This window comes from Pelecanus crispus, chromosome 2, assembly GCF_030463565.1.
Source record: "Pelecanus crispus isolate bPelCri1 chromosome 2, bPelCri1.pri, whole genome shotgun sequence".
NCBI classification, from domain to species: Eukaryota; Metazoa; Chordata; class Aves; order Pelecaniformes; family Pelecanidae; genus Pelecanus; species Pelecanus crispus.
The window spans coordinates 174,474,341-174,496,478 of record NC_134644.1 but is presented as its reverse complement, the minus strand read 5'-3'; the positions used below and the strand labels follow the sequence as shown (position 1 = coordinate 174,496,478).

General features: G+C 53.0%; 1 protein-coding gene across 1 annotated transcript in view; it reads left to right on the top strand.

Moving 5' to 3' along the window:
* Window positions 1-7,889: 7,889 nt before the first annotated feature.
* Window positions 7,890-22,138, top strand: part of ZC3H3 (zinc finger CCCH-type containing 3) — a 188,592-nt gene continuing 174,343 nt past the window's right edge. The window contains exons 1-3 of the mRNA XM_075705699.1: window positions 7,890-7,935; window positions 9,914-11,315; window positions 13,079-13,275. Of these exons, the coding sequence (XP_075561814.1) occupies window positions 7,890-7,935; window positions 9,914-11,315; window positions 13,079-13,275 (1,645 nt within the window). The remainder of the gene's footprint in view (window positions 7,936-9,913; window positions 11,316-13,078; window positions 13,276-22,138) is intronic.

Here is a 22,138-nt window from a genome sequence, read left to right as displayed (position 1 = left end):
ATCTCAGCAACCATTCCCTATAGTTCTTCCAGTCTGAATTTATTTATCTAACCCAGCCATGGCATTGTGCACACCATTGCACATTAGTTTTCACCACTGTCTTGTACAATGGTGTTACTTGATCCTCGTCTCTAATGGAAACCTGTCCTACAATTCTCTCCACGGTCAATTTTCTCCCTCTGTTTTTTTTTTAATCTTTGTATAGCTTGAGTCTAGCCAGCAAGCTGCTGCTGCTACTAAAATTATCTCCTCTGCCTGCTGCTTGGCCCGTGTCATGCCTCCTCCTGAAGCTTTGCACCGGCTCCTGGTCTCCTTCCACGGCAAATTCAGATGCCCCATCTTCCTCCTAAATGCCTGCAACAGCTCCTGCTGGGTCCCCCAGCGGCGTGAGCCCCTGCCACTTGAGCAATGCATTTCCCAGAAACAGGCATCTGGACAACCATGAGACTGGTCCAAGTGGGAAGCAGAGATATCTCAGCCACTGGAGCTTGGATTTAGGTTTTCTTTCTGAATCAGGAGCTTTCGTCTTGTGATCAGCTGGACTCAGAGCTTGCGGGCGTTCTGAAACAGCATGGGTTTGTGCTCGGCTTAGAGCGATACAGGTCCATGCTACTGCCTACAAAGGAGCTCCCTGTGCTGTTCTCCTCCCATGGACCTCTGTCCCATCATTTGGACTCCTGAGACTGCACGGTGAATCTTATTAGAGACCAGGTCAAGCTGAAAACTAAACCAGAAGGAGAAGGAGAGGGAGAAGGAGAAGGAGAAGGAGAAGGAGAAGGAGAAGGAGAAGGAGTTGTTCTGCAGCCAGATCACATCCCATGAGTCCATGCCATGGCTGTACAAGCGCTGGTGCTGGTGCAGGAGGGAACTGGGAACTCAGCTCAGGACTCTTCTTCCCAATGCTTCAGCAAAAGGATGCAGGACACAACCACTGACATTGGGATTACACATGCAAGATGCCACGGAGCTGACAAGACTGTAAAAACAGAGGTCGAGAACAAGCTGAGGAGGACACCTAAATCAGACCTCCCAGCAGGGTTTTGCACGTATCACCCACCCCAGGAAAACGCTTACCTTAAAGCTTCCCATCTTCCCCAGGTAACCTCTCCTCTGGATAGTTGGAAATTTTTTCCTGAGCTGTAATTCGAATCTCCTCTGCTGCAAATGAAGCTAATGCCTCTTTTACTACCACCAGTGAAGTTCAAGCACACTTGATTAGATATCTATTTCTAATATTATTTTCCTCCTTCTTTTCTTTTAATCAAAACCTGAAAATCTTTCAGCTTTTCTTTATAGGTGATGTTTTTTAAACCTTTACTCTTTTGATTTTTCCCTTCCTTCTGGATTCTCACCAATTTTTCTACATTTTTATTAACGGGTCTCCCCAAAAGCTTGATGCAGTGCTCCAGCTGAGTCTCACAGGTGCCTCCAAGAGAGAATAATCACTCTGCTGTCCTATACACGATGCTCCTGCAAATGGATCCCAGGCAGTGTTGGGTGTTAGGCAAAGCAGGAGGATCCGGGGATCCTAGGAGATCCCTGTGCCTTTGTAAACCTGCTCGTGGGAGCAGGCGGCAGAAACACCAGTGCCTCCCACTCACCCTGTCATCAGGTCTCTGCAATCTGCTGGTGCAGCGCTTAACGAAATTTGGTATTTTAGCTTGTCTCAGCAAGTTTACGGAAAGCCATCGAGAGACTCCAGACTAAACCAAAGCTGATGAGGCCATGATTTGAAACGTGCGAGCGGCTTAATTGGGTCCTATTGCCCGCTTGTCGCTGGATCCGCAGTTTGGGTGATGTTTAAGGCCATTAGAGGGATTAGCACCATGTTTATTCTGGGCTGAATGAGACAATTTAATTTTTCTTAAATGTCCTTCCCTCCCTGGGGTGTTTTCTCACACGCAGACACCCTGCCAGCGCAGCATCAAAAACCCGCACTTGCTTTTTACTGTTTTTTTAATTAAATTAGACTTACAGACAAGTGCCATACAAGCGTAGTGCTATGAACAAAGAACAAGCGCCGTGAATTCCTGTAGCTTTCAGATGTGCTGCTTGTAACGGGCATCGAGTGGTGAGGCAGCTGAACGGGTAGTGCTTCGTCACGGTGGGCTGAAAAGCAAAAAAGGGTTTATTTTAGTGCTGCGGCGTCCTTGTCTCTCCTTTGCCCTCTGCATGCATCCCAGGGAGATATGTGCAAGTACTGCGTGCCTCGAGGCAGGATGCTCCTCTCCGCTCCCTGGAGAACATCCAGTTCATGTTTAAAATGGCATCCCTGCTCCTCTGGATGCCCCCACCCCACCAAAGCTCTCCTTGTGGGGAGCACCCAAGGAGACCCCAAGGAGCATCAGAGGAGGATCCCAAGGGGCCTGAGACCCTCCAGCACTGCCTTGCCCCATACTTTGCTTTTTCTAGCTACATATTTTGGTGTAGATTGGCAAAACAGGGCCCACTGCTTTTAGCTCACTCTTTCCTGAGGTTGGTTTTTGTGGGAGTGGTGGATACATGGCTTCCCTATGTTAAAAATTAGCTTTTCCTCTGCATGTGCTGAATTAATTTTAATTCAGAGCAGCCCGTTCTAGCTCATTTATGCAAGCCACTTGAATCCTTGTGCCAGCACAAGGGAGGGAACGAGCAGCTGGGAGCGGAGGAGGCTTCTTTTGGCAGAAGTGCCAATTTCTGCCAGTTTAAAGCGGTTACGAAACTCTGGGTGGGGCTTCGTGATCGATCAACACTGATCTGAGGCCACCAAAAGGGAGGAGATCGGCCACCTCTGCCCGCCTGGTCCCCAGCCTGTTCCCATATGTGCAGGACTTTGCAACAAGAGAGGCTGAAGGGGTTTTTTTTTGCAGTCTTAGGGCTTCAGGGGAGGCTAATAAGGGCCAGGCTCCCTCTCTGCTTTGTATTTTGAAGCCTTTGCTACCATCTGCACAAAGTAGTTTATTCCTATGGGCTGACTCTTCCCCATATTCCACCTCTGAATTGCTTTAAAAAGCCACTAAACACGCCGTAAATAATTTATGAAATCTACCTTTCCGAGCAGGCAAATTGTGGGCCTGCCCCAGGGATGTTATTTGATCAGAGCTGGGACAGGCAGAGCTCCCTAACTGTGACGGGAAGCGAGATGTCCCAAGGGACAGCTTCTGTTTTAAATGATTTGAGGTTGATGATCGGTTGCTTTTATAAAGTTCCCATCATGGGAGCGTTTAGAAGGAAATCGCATTGTGCTGGTACAGCTACTTGGCTCAGGTTTTTTTTTCCCCAAATTGTTTAAAAAATAATTTTAGTCTGGACTTTTATCTCCTTTGCAGACTCGAGGTTCTGTTATGGCTTTGTTTAAAGTTATAGGTTTTTATTCTCTCAGGGAAGAATGAAATTATTTAGAAAACAAGCTCCTTAAGGATAACATCCGTATAAATTACGTTCTCTGATTGTGCTCTCAATTGGATGGATACACTTCGTGGAACTCCTGATTTATACTGGTAACAAGAGGCCATCTGATTTCAGGATGGGACACGTGCTCACGGGGTACAGTTCAGGTCAAAGAAAGTCTTTTTAGGGGATAGGGACTGGGACCGGACGTAAGAAAACTGCCTTCTGCTCCTGGATTCGCCCCTGGTTTCTGGGAGGAATCGGGAAACTGGAAGGAACATGAACTGTCCATGAGGTGCCAGTTGTGAGCCCTCAGCACAAGAAGGACATGGACCTGCTGGAGCGGGTCCAGAGGAAGCCACCAAAATGGTCCGAGGGCTGGAGCACCTCTGCTACGAGGACAGGCTAAGAGAGTTGGGGTTGTTCAGCCTGGAGAAGAGAAGGCTGTGAGGAGACCTTATTGCAACCTTCCAGTGCTTAAAGGGGGCCTATAGGAAGGATGGGGGCAATCTTTTTAGCAAGACCTGTTGTGACAGGACAAGGAATAATGGTTTTAAACTAGAGGAGGATAGATTTAGACTGGATATAAGGAAGAAATTTTTTATGATGAGGGTGGTGAAGCACTGGAACAGGTTGCCCAGAGAGGTGGTAGATGCCCCATCCCTGGAAACATTCCAGGTCAGGTTGGACAGGGCTCTGAGCAACCTGATCTGGTGGAAGATGTCCCTGCTCACTGCAGGGGATTGGGCTGGATGGCCTCTAAAGGTCCCTTCCAACCCAAAGCATTCTATGATTCTGTGATTCTATGAATGAAACATGTTACAAAACGCAACTTGCTGAGCCACTTACCCCCTTTTCTTGCTAATTAAAAGGTGCAAATTCCCATGCTCAGACGATGTCTCAAAGTTACCTCAACTGCAGCAGCTATTTTGCTCTGCTGCTGTTGAAACCTTCCCGGCACATCTAACGCACAGCAAAGACTTGAAATTAGGAACCAAACTTGCCTGTTCTTGCAGGAAGCTGAAAACATCTACGGTTTTCTCTGCTAGCACAAGTAACCTTTGCAGCTCAGCTGCAGGACTAGTTCTCCTGCAAAACATTTTAAACAATTACAGCAGAAATATGAGAAATAAGGACTCACAAGGCTGATGTGTGAAATTAAAGTTTTTTTTCTGGAGATGGTCTTGGAAACCCTTCCCCTCATGCCTGCAAGCGCAGGCTGGGGTGGTGGCGGGCTGTGGGCAGACACTGGTGATGGGAGAGGGCAGAGACGGGCAGGAGGGCCTGGCTGGGCAGGGGACGCTGGATGGGGGCAGGGGATGGCTGGATAAGCCTGGGCAGGGGACAGGGGACAGCAGGGGTAGGCCAGGTTGGGGACAGGAGAAGGGGACAGCTGGAAGAGGCTGGGATGGAGATTGGATGGCTGGATGAGGCTGGGCAGGGGACAGAGGATGGGGAAAGCTGGGATAGCGCAGGCTGGGGACAGAGGATGGGGACAGCAGGACCAGGCTGGGCAGGGGACAAGGGAGAACCAGGATAGCCCAGGCTGGGGACAGTGGGACTGAGCTGGGCCGGGGGCAGGCTGTGGGGACAGCAGGACCAGGCTGGGCTGAGGACAAGGGACAGCCAGGACAGTCCAGGCTGGGGACAGGGGATGGGGACAGATGGACCAGGCTGGGCTGGGGACAAGCGACAGCCAGGACAGCCCACGCTGGGGACAGGGGATGGGGTCAGGGGATGGGGTCAGGGGACAGCTGGGCTAGCCTGGGCTGGGGACAAGGGATGGTGACAGGAGGACTGAGCTGGGCTGGGGACAGAGCCCGGGGACAGCAGGACCAGGGTGGGCTGAGGACAAGCGACAGCTGGGACAGCCCGGTCTGGGGAAAGGGGATGGGGACAGGGGATGAGGTCTGGGGACAGCAGGGTGAGCCTGGACTGGGGGAAGGGGATGGGGACAGGGGACAGCCAGGCGAGCCCGGGCTGGGGACAGGGGATGGGGACAGGGGACAGCTGGGAGAGCCCGGGCTGGGGACAGGGGATGGGGACAGGGGACAGCCGGGCTAGCCCGGGCTGGGGACAGGGGATGGGGACAGGGGACAGCCGGGAGAGCATGGTCTGGGGACAGGGGATGGGGACAGGGGACAGCCGGGAGAGCCCAGGCTGGGGACAGGGTTTGGGGACAGGGGACAGCCGGGCAAGCCCGGGCTGGGGTCAGGGGACAACCGGGCTAGCCCGGGCTAGGGACAGGGGATGGGGACAGGGGACAGCCGGGCTAGTCCAAGCTGGGGACAGGGGTTGGGGTCAGGGGACGGCTGGGCGAGCCCGGGCTGGGGACAGGGGATGGGGACAGGGGACAACCGGGAGAGCATGGTCTGGGGACAGGGGATGAGGTCAGGGAACAGCCGGGCGAGCCTGGGCTGGGGACAGGGGTTGGGAACAGGGGACAGCCAGGCGAGCCCGGGCTGGGGACAGGGGATGGGGACAGGGGACAGCTGGGAGAGCCCGGGCTGGGGACAGGGGATGGGGTCAGAGGACACCCGGGAGAGCCCGGGCTGGGGACAGGGAATGGGGACAGGGGACAGCCGGGAGAGCCCAGGCTGGGGTCAGGGGATGGGGTCAGGGGACAGCCGGGCGAGCCCGGGCTGGGGACAGGGGCTGGGGACAGGGGACAGCCGGGCGAGCCCGGGTTGGGGTCAGGGGACAGCCGGGCTAGCCCGGGCTGGGGTCAGGGGATGGGGACAGGGGACAGCCGGGCTAGCCCGGGCTGGGGACAGGGGATGGGGTCAGGGGACAGCCGGGCTAGTCCGGGCTGGGGACAGGGGATGGGGTCAGGGGACAGCCAGGAGAGCCCGGGCTGGGGACAGGGGATGGGGACAGGGGACAGCTGGGCGAGCCCGGGCTGGGGACAGCGGATGGGGACAGGGGACAGCTGGGTGAGCCCGGGCTGGGGACAGGGGCTGGGGTCAGGGGACGGCCGGGCGAGCCCGGGCTGGGGACAGGGGTTGGGGTCAGGGGACAGCCGGGAGAGCATGGTCTGGGGACAGGGAATGGGGACAGGGGACAGCCGGGAGAGCCCGGGCTGGGGACAGGGTTTGGGGACAGGGGACAGCTGGGCGAGCCCGGGCTGGGGACAGGGGATGGGGTCAGGGGACAGCCGGGCTAGTCCGGGCTGGGGACAGGGGATGGGGTCAGGGGACAGCCAGGAGAGCCCGGGCTGGGGACAGGGGATGGGGACAGGGGACAGCTGGGCGAGCCCGGGCTGGGGACAGCGGATGGGGACAGGGGACAGCTGGGTGAGCCCGGGCTGGGGACAGGGGCTGGGGTCAGGGGACGGCCGGGCGAGCCCGGGCTGGGGACAGGGGTTGGGGTCAGGGGACAGCCGGGAGAGCATGGTCTGGGGACAGGGAATGGGGACAGGGGACAGCCGGGAGAGCCCGGGCTGGGGACAGGGTTTGGGGACAGGGGACAGCTGGGAGAGCCCGGGCTGGGGACAGGGGACAACCGGGCTAGCCCGGGCTGGGGACAGGGGATGGGGACAGGGGACAGCCGGGCGAGCCCGGGCTGGGGACAGAGGTTGGGGTCAGGGGACGGCTGGGCGAGCCCGGGCTGGGGACAGGGGATGGGGACAGGGGACAGCCGGGAGAGCATGGTCTGGGGACAGGGGATGGGGACAGGGGACAGCCGGGAGAGCCCAGGCTGGGGACAGGGTTTGGGGACAGGGGACAGCCGGGCAAGCCCGGGCTGGGGTCAGGGGACAACTGGGCTAGCCCGGGCTAGGGACAGGGGATGGGGACAGGGGACAGCCGGGCTAGTCCCGGCTGGGGACAGGGGATGGAGACAGGGGACAGCCGGGCGAGCCCGGGCTGGGGACAGGGGCTGGGGACAGGGGACAGCCGGGAGAGCCCGGGCTGGGGACAGGGGATGAGGTCTGGGGACAGCCGGGCGAGCCCGGGCTGGGGACAGGGGCTGGGGACAGGGGACAGCCGGGCTAGCCCGGGCTGGGGTCAGGGGATGGGGACAGGGGACAGCCGGGCGAGCCCGGGCTGGGGTCAGGGGATGGGGACAGGGGACAGCCGGGCTAGCCCGGGCTGGGGACAGGGGCTGGGGACAGGGGACAGCCGGGCTAGCCCGGGCTGGGGACAGGGGATGGGGACAGGGGACAGCCGGGCTAGCCCGGGCTGGGGTCAGGGGATGGGGACAGGGGACAGCCGGGCGAGCCCGGGCTGGGGACAGGGGATGGGGACAGGGGACAGCCGGGAGAGCCCGGGCTGGGGACACGGGTTGCAGGGAGCCGGGCCCGGCGGCCCAGGCCCCCAGCAGAGGCCCCGGGCCCAGCTCAGGCCCCGGTCCGGTCCGGGCCAGGCCCCGCCGTGCCGCGCAGGCCGCGGCTCCCTCTGTTGCCAAGCAATGGCCGCCGCGGCTGCGGGCGCCACGTGACGGCGGGTGCTCACGTGACCGGCCAACGGCCGGCGCTGGGCGATGACGCGGCGGGTGCGGGGCGGTGCGGGAGCGCTGCGGGGATGGAGGAGAGGGAGCGGCTGTGGCGGCAGATCCGGCTGCTGCAGGGTACGGCCGGGCTGGGGGCAACGGGAGACCCGGCAGCCCGGGGCGGGGGGGCTGTGAGGGCACCCCGGGGGGGGAGGGGCGGGTTGTGAGGGGATTCAGGAGTCCGGGGGGGGGGAGGGGCGGGTTGTGAGGGGACCCAGAGTCCGGAGGGGGAGGGGCAGGTTTTGAGGGGATTCAGGAGTCCGGGGGGGGGGAGGGGCGGGTTGTGAGGGTATTCAGGAGTCGGGGGGGGAGGGGCGGGTTTTGAGGGGACCCCGGAGTCCGGGGGGGAAGGGGCGGGTTGTGTGGGGATGCAGGAGGGGGAGGGGCGGGTTGTGAGGGGATTCAGGAGTCGGGGGGGGGAGGGGCAGGTTGTGAGGGGATTCAGGAGTCCGGGGGGGGGGAGGGGCGGGTTGTGAGGGGATGCAGGAGGGGGAGGGGCAGGTTGTGAGGGGACCCCAGAGTGCAGAGGGGAAGGGGCAGGTTGTGAGGGGACCCCAGAGTGCAGAGGGGGAGGGGCAGGTTGTGAGGGGACCCCGGAGCCCTTTGCCCTCTGTCCCTTGACTCCTCAGCGTGGCGGGGCGCAGGGGGTATATACACATATATATATATATTTTGTGCCCTTTCGTAGCTCTGGTGAGCATCGGTGCTTATTCTTAGTGTAACTTGCTCTATTTGTAGACCCCAAGGTAATTTTTCCTCATTAGTAAGACCACAGACTCCGCTTGGGCGTTCTGGGGGATCGGGAGCTCCTCCGTAGGGGAGCTGTGATGAGAGGGAGGAGAACCTGGCCCTCGCCTCGTTCAGGAGGGATCTGCTGACTCTGCTCTTCCCGCAGCTCTCTGACTCCTTGTGTCGATAAACTTTCCTACGCTGGCATACGCCTAAAATGCGAGGCTCAAAACCCCCTTTGATAATCCTTTTTATTGGAAGGGTTTTGCAAATGCTGAGGCTTAAATGAGCGCAGACCCTCCCTAATTGACACGTATCTATTATCCGAATGGCTTCGTTGGTAGACCAAAGCACCGCAGAGGTGTGGTGGCTTGGCAGAGCCATGTGCGGTGACTCAACAGCGAAGCTTGGAGCCTCCTCGGCGCTGCTTTGAAGAAGAGGAGCCACAAAGCTGGTGGAGGGTGTAGAGCCCAAGTCTTATGAGGAGCGGTTGAGGGAACTGGGGGTGTTTAGTCTGGAGAAGAGGAGGCTGAGGGGAGACCTTATCGCTCTCTACAGCTGCCTGACACGAGGTTGTAGTGAGGTGGGTGTTGGGCTCTTCTCCCAAGTAACCAGCAATAGGATGAGAGGAAATGGGCTCAAGCTGCACCAGGGGACATTTAGATTGGATATTAGGAAAAATTTCTTTACCAAAAGGGTTATCAAGCGCTGGAACAGGCTGCCTAGGGAAGTGGTTGAGTCACCATCGTGGGAGGTATCGAAAAGACGTGTAGACATGGCGCTTAGGGCCATGGTTTAGTGGCGGACTTGGTCGTGTTAGGTTAATGGTCGGGCTCGATGATCTTAAAGGCCTTTTCCAACCTAAATGGCCCTGTGCTTTGTGTTTGGGGCTGTGCTGGGTTACGTGTATGAGTAGAGCCTCAGAGACTGCTCTGAAAAGATAGCTGGAAATAAAATTAGCATTTTTTAAAAATTAGCCTCCAAACCCAATAATTCAGGCACCCGTTTTTTGCACATAAAAAAGAGCGTTAAGGGGCAAAAGGTGGCTGGCAGTGCTAGTGCAGCCTGTTAAGGGTCTGTTGGTGAGCCTGCGGTTCAGACCTGCGTTGAGCTGTCCTGCGACATTGCTTTTGTTACTGACTTTCCTGAGGATTGTGGGAGATACTTGTTTTAAATTTTTCCTTCCAGCACCGCTTATCTGAAACGCGGCCTGTGCGAGCCTGCGCGGAGCGATCATTCTCGCTGCAGTGCGAGGAGAACCAGCGCTGTGATGCTTTCAAACTCCCGTGGGACCGGTGATTAACAGATGCTCTCTTCTTCTCCTTAGGTCTCATAAACGACCATAAAAACACGCACGGGGATGCGCCGCGGCCGTCTGCGCCGCCGAGGTGGAACAACCCCCGCCAGCCTGCCTTCAGCAGGAGGGGGGCATTTTCAGCCAGGTACCCTCAGCAGACTCCCAGGGATTTCCAGCTGCGCCAGGGTCATTCCTGGAGGAAAAAATACTCCCTCGTCAACCGGCCGCCAGGATCAGCATGTGACGTTGGAAGTGGTGGAAGTGCCAGCACGTCTCAGGCTTTTGGAAGCCGTGGGGACAGCCAGGCACCTGGGCCACCAGAATCGTCTCCAGAGAGACATGTGGACTTAACTACAGATGGTAACATAGTTGTAGGGATCCAGCTGCCGCAGAGGGCTGGCCCGTTCGTAGATACGAAAGGTTTTGCCGATGTGGGTTCTTACTGTGAGCTTTCTGGGCTGAAAACGGTGGTCACTGCTCCAGGTGACAGTAAAAATGTGCAGAAATCTCCGTACGCAAACCGAAATGAAGAGAGAAGACCCTCTCTCTCCGTTTCGTTTAGTTCATCTCACCGGTTCGTGAGTTCAGCGTACGTGAGCGTGTCGGATAAGCCTAGAACGGTGCGTCTGGCCAGTGATGTGGCCAGGAGCTCCCCTGCCTCCTGCGGAAGCACCAGCGAAAGCACCGTGATGCTGAAATTGGAGCCGCAGCAGCCTTCGGTGTTGCCAGATCGTGAGCCAGCTTGGCACTTGGTACGGAGGAAGGCAGAACCGCCAGCTCCGGGGCAGTCTAGTTGTGAGCAAGTCAGGGATGCTTTCAGAGAGCCGAAGCTCCTTGGAAACAGCGAGACGCGCTCTAGACCTGCTCAGGCTGCGACTTTGGTTGGGATGTCTCCAATGAAGAGCAGGTTTTCTGTAGTCCCCAAAGCTGCTGGTCTCCAAAGATCTGCCTCCATATCTGTCTCCAGCAAAGCTCCTAAGTTCAGGAAAACGAATTACACGTGGGTTGCAAACCCTGGTAAATGCTCTTGTACTGTGAAGAGATGGGTCAGCCCTAGAGCTTCTGAAAGTGCTAAGAAGGTTGCTGGTGGAGTGGACAGAGGTGCTAAACTATCGCCAAAAGCAGACTTGGGAGCAAAGCTGAAGAAATCGGGACTGCAGTCCAAACTGGGTGTTTCTCCCAGCAAGTATAAGTGGAAAGCCTCCAGCCTCCAGACTTCACCCTCCACCTCCAAGTCAGCATTCAGGTGGCGATCCGAGGATCAGAAAAAGCCTCCGGCCCCCAACCTCCCTCGAGCCGGCGCCGCTCCACCGCCTCCGAGTGCTGCGTCTGTTGGTCTTGGCAGGGCCAAGCCCTCCTTTGGCGATGCCGCGCTGTCCAGTTATAAAGTGAAGAGTCAGACAAAAATCATCAAGAGAAAAGGAAGCTCGGGGTAAGTTGTTGGTCGTCTTCAGAGCGGTTTTGTTGCACTCGTATTTTGTGTCCATTGGCTTCATGGAAGTCATGGTTATACGTATGAGTGAAATCCCAACGAGGGATGTTGTGTACTGGAACATATATTCCCCTTTCTCTTTCCAAGTGCGGTGACTTTGTTCTGGGTGGAGGCATCCCGCTTTCCAGGGTTGGAAGGCCTTGGGTTTTAATTGTTTTAGCAGTCTGTGTAACTCTGACTTTAACCTTTCAAACAGAGCTGGGTTTTCTTCTCATCTCCCATCCCTGGTCTCCGAAGACTTTGCCACAGCTCTTAGGAGACTCCTCCCTGACCTGAATAACAGACTAATATTCAAAGGGAAGGAAATAGCTGTCTTCCTTTATTGATTTATTTTCAAACTCCCATAACCTTGTTGCGTGGGGGGCTGGGGAAAGGAGGTGAAGTGGCTTGAATCGCCGTGTTGCGTGTGGGCTGTCCCCGTAAAACATTGTGCAGACCCTGGGACGGAGCAGGGATGGGAGATGAGCTTTGCGTGCCGGGAAGAAGCGCTGTCCGTGACGCTGTGCTGGTACTTTCCTCCCTTGGGTGCCAGCCTTTTGTGCTACCCACCGGTAATCCAAAGCGTCCTCCCTGAAGGCTCTTGCTCTTCCTTCTCCTTGTCGAGTCCATGGTAGATCTGTCGCTGTCGTAGCTACCTTGGGAGAGCGCGCTGTGCCAGACCAGCAGATACTCCTGGGGTCTTGTGGAGCAAGTTGTCCCCCCCTGGCCGTGTCTGATAGGGACAGAGTACAATGGGAAGGTTATAAATGAACCTCGGCGGAAGGAAAAGGTGTGTGGGCCGAGTTATCTGCGAGAGGGCTTTGCACTGGGCTGCGAGTCGAGGGGAAGCAGATAAGAGATTGGGACCAGACTTTCTCTGAAAGCCGGTGCGTCGTGGAAATGCTGTGAGGGCTTCGTTACGTTATGCTCCCAGTGGGCAAGTTGTGTTTTTTTGCTGCTTTTCTCAGCAGGGCTGGATGCGAGCCCAGCCTGTGCTGCAGGGAAGGGATAAGAGGGATGGGGTGACGCTGGTGGCACAGCTGTGTGACCTCTACTCTACCACTGAACTTGGAGATACGCTCGGTGTGCTGGACGCATGGTTTGGCTCCTTTGTCGCTGCAGTAACTCCAAGCCTGAGCTCTTGAAAATTGAGGACTGTGACCTAAATAACTATTCTAAGTGACGCAATGAGCTGGTTACACGCCACCGATTGAGGATCTGGTGCCTCAATTCCTGCTTCTGTTTCCCAGATCCTCTGCTCAGCACTTCACCGCAGGTTTCCGTCCTTGCCTTGCCTTCCTGGTTTGCTGGGGGACACGTCTGTGGGTGGGTTGGACTGGGAGGATCACTTTGGAGCAAGGTGCTTGGAAAAGGTGGGATTGTATTGGATTTTTGGCAGTCAGGGAGATGAGGACCCCCCCCCCCCCCCTCATCTTGCTAAAGGACAGCAACCCTCTCCGCTGCATCTGTTGAGCAGAAAGCAGGAGGGAATGAGTTGAGTTAGGCTCTCAAATACCTCATTCTCCATTTGTACTTTGCCTGAAATTCATCACACTTTTGCCTATTTACTTGCAATTTTCCGTTCAGTGCTTCTTCTCACCCTTGAGTAGGGGAGTGGTGTGGAGCTTGGTGACCCAGCTTCTCTTCTCAGCTCTGGGCAAGGGGACCAAGTGCATTTCGGTCACCTCTCCCCTCTTCTAACATTGTGGTGTTCCCCTTCGCAGTTCCCCGGCAGATAAGAAGAACAGCTCCTTGCCCACCACACCTCTCAAAAGCTACTTCCATCTCAGGAAGAAAAACTCCTCGCGGGGGAAACCTTCTGCGACGCTGAAATGCTCCTCGCCCAAGGGCCTGGTGCAGATCACCAAGCACAGGCTCTGCAGGCTGCCGGCTGCCAGGATGCAGGTCTCCACCAAGGAAGGTAGGAACGGCCATCCCAAGGGGTGACTGATGGTGCTCACTGACTGTGTGCCGGTGAAACGGTTCCAAGGGAGGCTCTTGGATTTGGAAATGGGTTACCAGGTCCTCCAGGAGGTGAATCTGCTGTTGTTGGTCCCGGAGCAAACATTGAGGAGCAGAAGTTTGGCTGCAGTAAGACTTCTACCTTACCCCAGAGCTGTCTTGTGCTTTGACATCTGCAGACAAGGCCATTTTAAAGCTGCTTCTTGCTTTTCATGTGGTTTTGCTGGACTTTTATCTAATAGGTGCTCAAGGAAGGAAGAGGATGGCAGAGGCAGTAATACATCTGTAAGACTAATCTCTCTTTCTGCGCCAGGCAGAAACTTGTGCGTGTTACGAGATACTCCTCTAGCAACTACAGACGTACCTAATGCACCCGTATCCCAGTGCGATGTCTGTGGGCGTCTAGGTTTTGTATGTAATTTGCTGAAAATTGCAATTGTTAGAGGAATACCGGGTCCATCGTGTTTGTGAACAGGTAGTTTGTGTCCATGTCCTGCTGCCTTGGGTTGCCAATGGTCAGAGCAGAAATCAGCCGCTTGGGGCTTGGAGAGCTGCGTCTGCGTGAATCGTTTTCATGACGTTTCTGGCTCAAAGTCTGGTTCTTCTATTCAGTGGCGACGTTATCATGGACAAGGGGCTTCGCTCCCTTGAGATTCAGTTTTCTCAAACATATATGAAGCACGTTTTGCTTATGTGCCCGCACTGTGCTTGTTCGTGTATGGCAGGGTGGCCGGTGACGCTGCAGTAGGCATCACTTGAGTGAGGAAGGCTGTTTGGGCCATGACGTAGCTGCAGTCTGTCTCCAAAAGTAAAGCTGTTGAGCCTCTGTTTTCAGGAAGACACTTCTGTGGTTTCCTGTTCTGTAAAACTACCAAGTTTACACATGTGATTATAGTTATTTCGTGTTCAGCTCTGCTGAACTTCTCTGTTGAGAAGTTGCTGTGTTTTGACGGATGAAAAGATGAGAATGGGGGTTTGCGGTTCAGGAAAGGGCAAAGCTTTTTGTGGGAGGAGAAGAAAAAGATTTTTCTCTTCATGTGTGTGTTTGAAGAGGGGTTTGAAGGGTTGGGGGGGATGCTGGGAGGAGAATTTTGAATCTGGCGCTTTAGGAGTGTCGTGGTTTAACCCCAGCCAGCAACTAAGCACCACACAGCCACTCACTCACTAGCCCTGCCCTGGTGGGATGGGGGAGAGAATCAGAGGAGTAAGAGTGAGAAACACTCCTGGGTTGAGATAAGAACAGCTTAATAATTGAAATAAAATAAAGTAAAATAGTAATAATAATAATAACAATATAATAATAATATACAAAGCAAGTGATGCACAACGCAATTGCTCACCACCCACTGACCAATACCCAGACAGTTCCCGAGCAGCGATCGCTCCCCCCAGCCAACTCCCCCCAGTTTCTATACTGAGCATGACGCCATATGGTATGGAATAGCCCCTGGGCCAGTTTGGATCAACTATTCTGGCTGTGCCCCCTCCCAGTTTCTTGTGCGCCTGGCAGAGCATGGGAAGCTGAAAAGTCCTTGACTAGCATAAGCAGTACCCAGCAACAACTAAAACATCAGCGTGTTATCAACATTCTTCTCATCCTAAATCCAAAACACAGCACTGTGCCTGCTACTAGGAAGAAAATTAACTCTATCCCAGCCGAAACCAGGACAAGGAGGCAGGCGGTGACTCAGGAGAGGCAGGGAGAATAAGATGTGCATTTGTGCAGTTGCATTGGTGGTCCAGCATTCAAGCAGTTGCCTGACTTTGGGGCTGAGTCTTGCTTCGTTTAAGATGTCAGCAAACGCTTTCGTGGCTGGAGAGGCATGAAGTTTTCATGCAGTGCATGAAGGCAGCAGGTACGGTTGGAGGTCTCGGTCATACTTGCACAGCGGTTGCTCTTCTGTGATCTCTGAAACCAGAGATGGTGGATACAGCACGTGGCCAGATCCAGCTGTGATGATGATGTGGGGCCCACGGGGCTTTTCTTCCTTGGGTGATGGTGATGTGTGGGGTGGGGAACGCAGCCCTTCAGCCTCCCAAGAAATGTCCATTGCCTATTCTGGGGTGAATTTAGGACTCGAACCTCACAAACTGCTTGATGGGGACCTTTCTCCAGTGTGGCATGTCCAGTATAAGTCATTGAATAAATCTTTATGCTGTAAAGCTCCTTTTTAAAGCAGTTAATGTGTTGTCTCACAAAGGGAGTTTGTTACCCGGTGTGCAATAATCCAATTCACACACTGAGTCGAGATAATCGATTTTATTTCATTTCTGCGCAGAGGTGGGTGTGAGGTGGTAATTCCACAAAGCTAGCACACCCAATGAGACTTTCTGCACCTTATTTATACACAAAACTTACAGAGTTAGTAATTATCCTTTTTACAATGACTGGTTAGTAATTACCATCCTATCTGCTATTGGTCAACTATATTCTAATTAATCTCGCTTGCTACATAAATTAGCACACATGCTCCTTACGGGTGTGCAGGGAGGCAAATCTTTTTGGTTCTAAATCAAGTCGGTGGTCTCGATCTCTCCCTGCCGCTTTTACCTTTTCCCCCAGTTACGGTGCTTCGGCAGTCGTCCATTTTTTCGGCGCCTTCTGGGGTAGGATGTTCCCTTTTACCATTTTCTCAGTTCTCCTTCGAGGTCTGGTTGCTCCGGGATGTCCTTGGTTAAAGGATACTGAATGTTTGTTCTTTTGATTAGGGATGATTAAGCGTCCTTTACTTGTCAGCTTAGAAAAACGTCTCGACCTGATATGATATTAGCTGAGTTGCAGAGTTAACCTTCAACAAACATGCTTGCTGAGAGCCTGATATGAGCAACTCTGCTGTGGCTCTGGAGATGCAGAGCAATTTGGGGTTGCAACAGCATTTTACGTATGAGGAAATTGAGGCAGTGCTGGTTACAGGGATGTAAGCTGGTTAAGTGATCCAGGAACAGAGCTGGGGTTATGCCAGATCCTTGTTCTCCACGTAGCTCCGTGTTTACACCTGGGTTTGTGCAGAGCAGAGGCCTTGCTGTAGTTTGCTCAGCTGTGCGCGTCGTCGAGGAGGTCACGGCACCGAAGCTGCTGCCTTCGGAAGGCTCCTAGCACCCGTCAAAGCTCGCTTGACTTGGCAAACATCTCTTCTTTTTAGAAGCTGTCAGTAAAAACTTGTGCCCAACCAAAATGAAGCTTCACATAGGTTAAGAATATACAAAATGGATCAAAATCTTCTGCCCCCCTGGGAGCCTGACTGGCAGCTGCCAAAAGCCCGTGTCTTTTGGGAACGTATTCTGAATCCTAGTTCCATGATTGAAGGTAATGTTCCCGTACTGAAAAGATTTTTGATCTTAAACTGCGTAGGGCTGAAAATACGTAGATAGAGCAGGGATATGGTTGTGCGTCTGGCTTTGATCAAAGTAGAAGTGGGCAAATAAAAAAATTTAGAGAAAGTAGAAAAAAAAAATGGAAAATAGGTCTGGAGGTGACTTTGGGAGAGCATGTAGTTCATTCCCCTGTCCGAAAGTGGATCAAATTATCAAACCATTCCTGAAAGATGCTAGCCAAACCTAGCACAGACAAAAAACAGGTTTATGAGTTGTGAGTTGTCCGTGTTGAAGTGACTTACATTATTTTCCAGCTTGGATCTGTGTGCTTTGCAGTCTTAGCTCAGAGATGTGGAAACGAACATCTGCTTTAATAAAACTTGGTGTTGTGGTTTAGCCCCAGCCAGCAGCTAAGCACCATGCAGCCGCTTGCTCACTCCCCCTACCCCGATGGGAGGAGTAAGAGTGAGAAACACTCCTGGGTTCAGATAAGAACAGTTTACTATTTGAAATAAAGTAAAATAGTAATGAAAATAATAACAATATAATAATGATGATGATAATAATAATATACAAAGGAAGTGATGCACAATGCAATTGCTCACCACCCGCCGACTGATACCCAGCCAGTCCCCGAGCAGCGATCGCTGCTCCCTGGCCAGCCCCCCCAGTTTCTATACTGAACATGACGCCGTATGGTATGGAATAGCCCTTTGGGCAGTTTGGATCAGCTGTCCTGGCTGTGCCCCCTCCCAGCTTCTTGTGGACCTGGCAGAGCATGGGAAGCTGAAAAGTCCTTGACTAGTATAAGCAGTACTTAGCAACAACTAAAAACATCAGTGTGTTATCAGCATTCTTCTCCTACTAAATCCAAAACACAGCACTATGCCTGCTACTAGGAAGAAAATTAACTCTATCCCAGCCGAAACCAGGACACTTGGTGACCATGCCTTGTGGCTCTTTTTCTTTGCAAAGTAAAGTACTTGCTGTAAAAATATATCTTGATTTGGTTCTTAAAATGACTAAAAGCAAAAGGAAATGTCCTGCCTGCCTTTTCCTGTGTGTATATGTGTGTGTGCACGTGTAAGACTACTCTTCCTTGCTTCATAAATGCCACAAATCCTTCTTTTCCCCGTGCCTCGCTGTGCTGATGCCTTAGATGGTGAATTAAAAATGCTTCCCCACCATAATTATGAAATGGCTTCTAAATTTCTTTCTTGCTTTCTGCAGTGGAGAGGGATTATACTCCGGTAGATGAGCCATTATTTGGACTGGAAAATGGACTGGCAAGAGGCACGGGATCCATTCACTTGAAGCTCTGGAAGGACCCCTTAGGCTGCCTTTCTCCTGCCCAGGGAGGAGGGTACAAGGTTGTTTCTGCTGCATTTGCTGCTGCTTTGTCCAACCTCTCTGCAGAGCTGAATTAAATACATCTTTCTGCTAGGAGGACTTTGTGCAGTTGAGAACCTTTGCTGGGTATATTATCTGTTGACGTGGTGACTGTGAGAACTTGGCTGTGTCTCCTCTTCCTGGAGAGGTTCTCTAAGATGCGATGCAACGATGTAAGTTCGACGGTTCTTGTCATCTTTTCTCTACTGTGCTCACAGGCTTTCCCCTCGCTGCTGGGACATCAAGTGCTAAATGCTGATATCATACGGGTAGATGGTTGCTGGTTAATCTAACCTCTGCTGTACCATCGTCTCGGGGGATCCCAAAGGACTTGATTTGCTCCTTCCCGTGCCACTGGCAGCTGCTGAGCGATGCACGGCTGCTTTGCTTTTCCAGTTAGCAGAGAAATTCAGCAAGAGTCTTGACTGCTTTGAAATTGCAAAATGAATTTTGGCAGGGTTGGTGCTGCTTGCTGGGCATCTGGTTAAGGCTGAGGACTAGCAGAGTGTCTGCCCCACACATTCCTGCTTTTACGTTCCTCTTGGCAGCAGCAGCCTTGCCTGCAGCAGACCTTGACCCTTCATGCTCACCTTCATCGTTAGCCTGTGGATTTGGTTCCTTTGATTGGAATTGAGTTTATAGGTTTGAATCCGTTATACCTTAAGGCTTTTCTTTGCGAAGGTTCAATCCTAGGCAGTGTATTTGCAGCTTGATGTGTTGAACTATTCTCATGTTCTGGGTTTCTACAGCTGTTGAATTATTGCTGGACTGTTCCTACATGTGCTAGGACTCTTTTTTTTTTTTTTGCACAGGGAGACATGTATGATCTAGCACAACGAGATTGTTAGATGCTGGATGGGGCAGGGACGTTTTCAAGGCAGCATCCCAAAGTCTGACAAGAGAGCCTAGCTACTGATAGGGCCTGGAGCAGCTCAGATCACTCACATTTGGTGCCCCTAAATGGATAATTATCTCTATAGTGGTAGGTGTCTTCGGGTTTCACAGCAGTCCTATAGAGAGCTGGGAGTAAGTGAAGCCTTGTGGGTTCAATTCCTGGCTCTCAGGTTATCTGAGAGGTTTGGGGAGGCTTGTTTTTATTTCTCTCCGCTTGTGCAAAGCGAGGGTATTAATCAGAGAATCATAGAATGCTTTGGGTTGGAAGGGACCTTTAGAGATCACCTAGCCCAGCCCCCCTGCAGTGAGCAGGGACAGCTTTAACCAGATCAGGTATTAATCAGGTGGTGGAGTTTTAACTCTTGCTGTTTCTCACGAGACAAGTACGAGGGAAATAAGTGGGGTACAGAGGTGCTACTGGGAGCTTCTGGGAGCAGAGTGGGGCACAAATGGAGCAATGAGACCGATGTGAAGTCTCTGGCTTGATGCCAAAGCAGCACCCATTGCGTCTCTTGCTGGGAGCGGACCAGTGACAATCCTGGGCCAGCCGAGCGGCTTACCTCTGGTTTAGTTTGTCGTCTTGAGTCTGGACATGCACAGCCCAGCTAACAAACCGATTAAAGAGCCGGATGGTTCACGCCGGGCTCATGATCCCAGTGGAAGGATGTGGTCGCACCGGAGCCTGGATCCCGTAGGCGCTCGTGCCTGTGTGGTGAGCGAGCACCCAGCATGCCTGCGTTCCCAGGGAGCTGCGAGATCCCACGTCGGGCACACATGGTGTGTGTGTCAGGGCTGAGGATGGAAGGACAGCTGGGGAGGAGCGTGCCCTACTTCTCGTACTGCAGCATGGGTGCAAAAAGCTGGGTCAGCCCCTTCCTTCCCCGCTGATGCGGGCGGCGTGGTGACACAGCTTTGCTGTTTTCTTGTTTGCCCTGTTAAACAGGCTTTTGGGATATGTGCGGTACGTACCAAAGGTGTTGGTCCTGCCTTTCCCAAGTGTGTAACACAAAGGCCTGTCCATCTCCTGACTCTACAATTCCCTTTTTGAACCCAAATGGACCTGAGACTTGGTGTCAAATTGGTGTTTCCCAATGGTCTGTATTCAGAGGTGCTTACCTCTGTGGGAATCGCTGTGTTTTCATTTAAGGATTGGTGATCGTACTAGAGAGAAAATGGAAAGTGTCAGACTGCTAGCAGTTCTCTCAGGATTATTTGGGCTGCTCTCATGATGAGCGTTGTACCTGTAGCTGTTATCAATAAACTCCAAAATACTCATCTGATTAAGTGGAACATTTAATAACCACTTGGAAATTGAGGTATGTCCCAAATTGAAGTTGCTCTGATGGGACAGTAGAGTGGCGAAGTGTTTCTAATGCAGTTAGCAGTCTGTTCATCCAGGTATTTTCATAGAATCATAGAATGCTTTGGGTTGGAAGGGACCTTTAGAGGTCATCTAGCCCAGCCCCCCTGCCATGAGCAGGGACAGCTTTAACCAGATCAGGGTGCTCAGAGCCCCGTCCAACCTGACCTGGAATGTTTCCAGGGATGGGGCATCTACCACCTCTCTGGGCAACCTGGGCCAGTGCTTCACCACCCTCATTGTAAACAATTTCTTTCTTATGTCTAGTCTAAATCTATTCTTCTTTAGTTTAAATCCATTATTCCTTGTCCTGTCACAACAGGCCTTGCTAAAAAGATTCTCCCCATCCTTCCTGTAGGCCCCCTTTAAGTACTGGAAGGTCGCAATGGTCTCCTCGCAGCCTTCTCTTCTCCAGGCTGAACAACCCCAACTCTCTCAGCCTGGCCTCATAGGAGAGGTGCTCCAGCCCTTGGACCATTTTGCTGGCCTCCTCTGGACCCGCTCCAGCAGGTCCATGTCCTGCTGGTGCTGAGGGCCCCAGAGCTGGACGCAGTGCTGCAGGTGAGGTCTCACCAGAGCAGAGCAGAGGGGCAGAATCCCCTCCCTCGACTTGCTGGCTACGCTCCTTTTGATGCAGCCCAGGATATTTTAACGCAGGGCTGGTGCTGGGGCAGAACGCGTGCAGAGGAGGAGCTCAAGTGCTTGACCAAAGCAAAGAGTTCTGTTGAGAAAGTGTTCTATTGCTCAGCAGAGCCAAATTAATGTTGATAAAACAGCCTTTAGACTTCTTGACCACTTAGTACTTAATATTAATATGCCATTAATATTAAAGAATTCCTTTTTCTTTCTTCCCATTTAACTACTTAGGCTCTTTTTGGAGGGAAGGAGAACTTGGAGATAATGGCTTTGCTGGGAGTTGTGACTCTACTCAGGTAACACGCCGCTGCTTTGGGCATGGTCACGAGCCTGATGAAGCTGCTGGCCTTCCCCTTGTTTGAACTGGCTTCACAACTTCTGCACGGGGTCTGCTCCATTCGGCACCCGTGTATTTCAGACTTCTGTCTGAATTGCAGGCTTCATATATACATTTGTGTATGGAAGCGGCAAGGTAACACGCTGTCGCGCTTGCCTCTGGTGTAGACAAGCCAGTTTGGACCTGAGTCAGGGAGCTGGTACAAGAGGGATAAAAAGCAGCAGTTGCTTCTCTCCTTATCCAGGGAAAAACTGGAGGACCAACAAGGATCATCAGGATGCTGAATATGGTCCTCAGGCCCCTGGTGCGACTGTGTTACGTAGAAATAATGCAGCCTGTTTAAATGCAAGCTGAAGTTAACTATGTGATTTCTATTTTTTTTTCCTTCAAATATAATAAATATATATATTTACTTTTTTCAAATGACTTACCATAATTGGAAGTGCTCTTACAGCCTGCACTTTTAATTCCCCTGTTAACTGTGTGGGAGTCGTGCTGGGGATGTTGCTGGGCTCTGCCCTCATACTGCGATCCCTTTTCAGATGCAAGAAGTAATTAAGATGTGGGTGGAGTTTCCATGGATGGCAATTCCCCCACCATCTTTTTTTTTTTTTTGGCATCTGAACCAAAGGATTTGATTTGGAGACTAAATACTGGGCTCCTGCTGTCGTTTGCCGAGTAACTTTCCTGCCAATAACGGTATGTTGTAATTATGTTGTCTAAATGGCAAATGTCTATCCTAAATTGGCTTTCTGTTGCTTATTTGTTACAGCAAATGGCCAATATAATCAAATCGCGGTGCGTACGTGGGGACAACACCGCTTCCTGCGGCTCTTTTTGGCCATGTGATGTCCGATTAGCTTGGGCACCCTTTATCCGCTTTCTCCAAAC